The 5,178-nt window shown below is 41.3% G+C and overlaps 1 protein-coding gene across 4 annotated transcripts in view; it reads right to left on the bottom strand.

Moving 5' to 3' along the window:
- Positions 1 to 5,178, bottom strand: part of Rnf125 (ring finger protein 125) — a 46,633-nt gene that overhangs the window by 4,308 nt on the left and 37,147 nt on the right. For 3 of the 4 annotated variants that reach the window (XM_029471961.1, XM_021150687.2, XM_029471960.1), the window contains exons 5-6: positions 3,828 to 3,935; positions 1,253 to 2,014 (exon numbers count right to left, since the gene is read on the bottom strand). In XM_029471961.1, the coding sequence (XP_029327821.1) occupies positions 1,928 to 2,014; positions 3,828 to 3,935 (195 nt within the window). In that variant the 3' untranslated portion in view covers positions 1,253 to 1,927. Of the gene's footprint in view, positions 1 to 1,252; positions 2,015 to 3,827; positions 3,936 to 5,178 lie in introns of those variants that run through there. The other variant, XM_029471959.1, reaches the window with a different exon arrangement.

The raw sequence follows: 5,178 nt of genomic DNA, 5'->3' as shown, positions 1-5,178 counted from the left end.
CCTGTCTCGAAAAACCAAAAAAAAAAAAAAGAATCACATGTGAAAAATGACAGTCATAATAAATGCACATAACTTGAAGAACTGGAGGATAAAAGGGAGAGAGTAGAGCATAAAAACGTTGGCACCATNCAACTGTTTTTGAAAATAGGGAATTGCAGGCATAGCAACACATACCTGTGCCCTCACACACAGGAGGCTGAAGCAAGAGGGTCTCTGGTCACCAGTCATCCTGGACTACCATGGCTACCCTGCCTGGCCATTTTTATCTTTACAACAAGCATACAGCTGTTTCCTGGTTCTCTCCTTCAAACAATGGNAGCCTCAATAGCAGACACTGACCTTAGAGGTTTTTTTCTGGAATGAAAAAGGGGGCAGGTTGAGACAGGGTCCTGTGTAGCCTNGGCTGTCTTTGACCTTGCATTGTAGCTGAGGGAGACCTTGAACAACAGATCCTCTTTGCAGGCTTAACTCTTAGAGAGTTGCTGATCTCTGGTTCATAGCAGGAAACAAATTCAACATGGAAGACCTTGCTGTAAGAGACAGCAAGGAAAGTAACAGAGTGTTACNAACTCAGCCAACCTTCAAGGAATGGAAAGAGAATTGAAGCTGAACCTCAATNAAGTGACACTTGTAATGGATGGAAGTCCATTCACACATGACTAAATACATGAGTTCATAATGCTTTTGTTCAGCTTTGAAACAGGGTCTTACTTTATAGCTCAGGCAGGCCTGCAACTAACTATGTAGTCCAGGCTGGCTTTGACTAGAATCCTGCTCAGCCTCCTAGGCATACAGGCATAACCATCCATTAACAATGTTTCTTATAACACGTTAAGCTATGCATTTTGTATCTGGCTTTTAGTACATGTACTTTATTTTATACTTTTTTAAGATGTTAAAATGAGGGGGGTATGGGGGACTTTTGGGATAGCATTGGAAATGAAATTGAGGAAAATACGTAATAAAAAAAAAGATGTTAAAATGAAAAAAAAAAAACAAAGCTTGGGATCTCCCCTCAAACTCACCAATGTGAAAACTACCATAAGTATCCACAGAGGGGTCCTAGAAATCACCTACATTATAAAAATACTTCCAAGTAATAAGCTAAGAGTATTTGAAAAATATTCTATCAAAAAAAAATTTTTTTTTTTCGAGACAGGGTTTCTCTGTATAGCCCTGGCTGTTATGGAATTCACTTTGTAGACCAGGCTGGCCTNGAACTCAGAAATCCACCTGCCTCTGCCTCCTCCCGAGTGCTGGGATTAAAGGCGTGCACCACCACGCCCAGCTTAAATTTTTTTTTATGGTCTTATTAGCCAACTCATTAGCCACAGCTGGCCTCGCACTCCTGCCCCTTCTATACTCACCTCCTGAATTACAGGCATGCTCCTGTATGCCTGGCTAAGAATACACTTCAAACGCAGAAGTTGTTGCAGTATTATATTATATACTATAATTTGGCTAAATTGGATTTTGGTGACTTCAAATTCTTCCCTTTCCTCCTTTCTCACAAGATTATTCTGAATAAATTTCAGATTTCCTTTAATGTCCATATTTTGTTCCTCTCTCCGCCTTTTAGCATAGAACAGAGATTGGCTTTCTCGCCTAACCATGATGACAGTTGGGATATGTAGCGTTATACACATATCACTAATGGACACAGGAAGCTGCTCCATCACATAGCTAGCTTGTGTCGTGTCTCTTCCATCTGTTAATGGCTGTTTCTCATGGTTAAATGTCTAATAGACTCAAGCATGTAAGGGCAGATCTAAGCCAGAATGAACACGGTTTTTAAATGCAACATAACAAAGACAAGCAGGTAATACTGTAGTACATGTTTCTCCATCAAACACCGACAATTCCCCTCCAGTCCTTCAAGCAGCATCTTAAATGGTACGAGTGAATGGTCCCCTTCCTAGTCATAAAATTATGTGGTGTTTGACTGATTCACATATTCAAGAAGGGAGCGGTCTAGCACTCTGCGAATAATGGCTTCCTCAATTATATCAAAATCCTACAATACAGAAAAATGATTAGAAATGGTCAGCAGTGTTTCAGAACTGGGAGGAACAGCACAATGCAATGTTCATATCTGAGGAAATAAATTCTCTCAGTTACATGGCCTGTCTGTCTTTTCCGGAAGCTCATCATAGATCCAGAACTTACTTTGAGGTTACTCTTTCCTGTTTGACTTCCCTGGCCTTTCAACTATTGCTATTCGGTTTTAATGAGTAGTTTATAGTGAATTGGACACCCAGATTGGAAATATGGCTCAGTGGTCAAGACCACATACAACTCTTCCAGGGGACCCTAGCTCATTTCCTAGCTCCCATGGGATGGCTAAAAAACTCCATTTGGGGATAGGCATCCATGTTGGTAACTAATAGCTATTTGTCTCTTACTCAGGTTCCTGGAAGATAAGTTCTTGGCAACCCTGACTCCTTGACCCCCCCTCCCCACTCAGAAATGTACAGCCATCTGCTTGTTATGCTATGACTAACTGCTGATTCTGGCTTTTGTAATCTGCTTGTGCAGACAGAACAGCTCTTGTGGTTTACACCTTTAAAAGCCCTTTCTGCATCTGCTTCAGTCAGGTTAGAGACTGTAGGCCTTGCTTGTAGCCCACCTACATTTAGTTATAATCTGAATTGAGTCTGGGGTCTTTTCCCAGTGGTCATGAACTCTACAATAGCACATAACCACCAGTGAATCCAATGCCTGCTTCTGGCTGCCTTGGGCACCCCCCCCCCCCACACACACACACCATACACATATACATATAAGCAAAAACTACATCAAAACCCTAAGATTTAGAAAGTCAAAGAAATAAATTCTGGTCAGGATGATTATCTGTATTTCACACATATCTGGAATAAAGTTTACATATTCCTGCTAGTTTTCTCGGGGACAGAGTTAAATAACGAGCATTTTCTCTAGCAGTGGGGGAAAAATAAGGCCACCTCTAGGATTCAGAATGCTAACAGTGGGATGGAGTGATGGTGCAGTGGTTAAGAGCACTGGCTGGACTTCCAAAGTTCCTAAGTTCAATTCTCAGCAACCACATGGTAGCTCACAATCATCTGTCATGGGATCAGGTGCCCTCTTCTGGTGTGTCAGAAGATAGCAACAATGTACTCACAAAAAGAATGCTAACAACTTTATTTTTGATTTATGGAAAGAAAATGGAGAGCAATGCTTCAACTTTATTTTTCAAAGTGAAATATAGGCTCCATATCAGCCCTTCTATACATAAAACACAAAGCAGCCCCTCTTGCTTCCACGAAAACAGAAGTTGAAATCTCTATTGGATGTCCATCCTGATGAGACAGTGTCTTATCACAAGGCCCTGGCTGGCCTGGAGCTCACTATGTAGAGCAGGCTGGCCTTGCACTCACAGAGTTCTGCCTGCCTCTGCCTCTCAAGCGCTGGGATCATAGGTGTGTGCCACCGAAGCTGATTAAAGAAGACTACTTCAATATTAGTAGTCAATTTTTTAAAAAAATCTATTATTTATTTATTTCTATTTATATGAGTACACTGTAGCTGTCTTCAGACATACACCAAATCCCATTACAGGTGGTTGTGAGCCACCTTGTGGTTGCTGGGAACTGAAGTGGGGACCTCTGAAAGAGCAGTGCTCTTAACCACTGAGCCATCTCTCCAGCACATTAGTAGTCAATTCTGCAAAGCACTTTGACTGTCATGACTTTCTCTTAATGTTAATACTTAATGCTACCTACATGCTCAATTTACTTATGAGGATTATAAAAAGTAAGCTTAATACAGACACCACAAAAATATAATGTAAAAGGTAGAAATATACTTACTATGAAATCATCGTAAAACAAAGTGTGACTGACTTGCAAATGTCTAATTAAACTGCCATTAAAGGTACTTGGGCTTTCATTAGGTTGTGAATGGCAAAGCGGACAGAACTGGAAAGAAAGACAAATAATTCAAGATATTAATGCCAGATAATAGATATTATATTAATACAGACGGGGTTTCTCTGTGTAGCCCTGGCTGTCCTGGAACTCACTCGGTAAACCAGGCTGGCCTCACATTCAGAAATCCGCCTGCCTCTGCCTCCTAACTTCTGGGATTAGAGGTCACCACCGCCACCACCCCACGGCTAATGCCAGATTTTTAAAAAGGAAGTCACCATAGAATGTGAATCTTAACTATGAATCTGTTGGACAAACATCAACATTGTTGGTTTAGTTTCATGGTGTGTGTGATGTGTGCATGTGTTCATGTGTTTGTGTGTAGGTGTACAGGGTCATGCCTGTGCATGTTCCTGTGAAGGCCAGAGGCCAATGTCAGGTGCGCTCCTCAACTGTTCTCCACCCTGTGTTTTTAATTATTTTTATTTTTCATTTCCACTTCATGTACTTAAGTTGCCATACTTTATTTTAAAAGCATTTTATTTTATTTAAAATGATTTACTGACTTATTTTTATGTGTATGAGTGTTTGCCTGCATGTATGATGTGTGTGTCACATCCATGCCTGGGTCCCATTGACCCTAGTGGAGAACATCAGATACCCTGAAACTAGAGATTGCTGCAGGCTACCACGTAGGTGCTGGGCCCTGGAACTCTGGTCCTCTGTAGAGCATCAAGAGTTCTTAAACACTGACCAGCTCTTCAGCTCTTTTTCCGACTTGTTTTTTGAGCCAGAGCTTCTCACTGAACCATGAATTCCTTATGCGCGTTTCACTATGTCTCTACATGTTTTTGTTTTCCTTGTGTTTCTTTTTGTTTGTTTATTTTTATTTCTTTTGTGGGGGGGGGGTGTCAGGATTTTTATTCAGAAAAGCCGAGAATTTTACTTCCTCTTCTTCATCTGTTCTGTTTCCAGCATCAGGAATCACACAGAGAAGTGAGTACTCTGGGTTGGGTGGATTCTTCACTATTTCATTTGTATTGCAATTAGTTTACGGTGCATGAAGCAGCATTCATGGTGAAAAACCAAACTAGTACGGAGCAAATGCAGAGTAAGCAGGTAGCAAAGCTTCTTAAGAAGGTTTGAATTCGTGGCGCACGCCTTTAATCCCAGCACTCGGGAGGCAGAGGCAGGAGGATCTCTGAGTTCGACGCCAGCCTGGTCTACAAAGTGAGTTCCAGGACAGCCAGGGCTATACAGAGAAACCCTGTCTCGAAAAACAAAAAAAAAAACA

This window comes from Mus caroli, chromosome 18 (assembly GCF_900094665.2).
Source record: "Mus caroli chromosome 18, CAROLI_EIJ_v1.1, whole genome shotgun sequence".
Classification (NCBI taxonomy): domain Eukaryota; kingdom Metazoa; phylum Chordata; class Mammalia; order Rodentia; family Muridae; genus Mus; species Mus caroli.
This window is presented reverse-complemented; position numbering and strand designations above follow the sequence as displayed.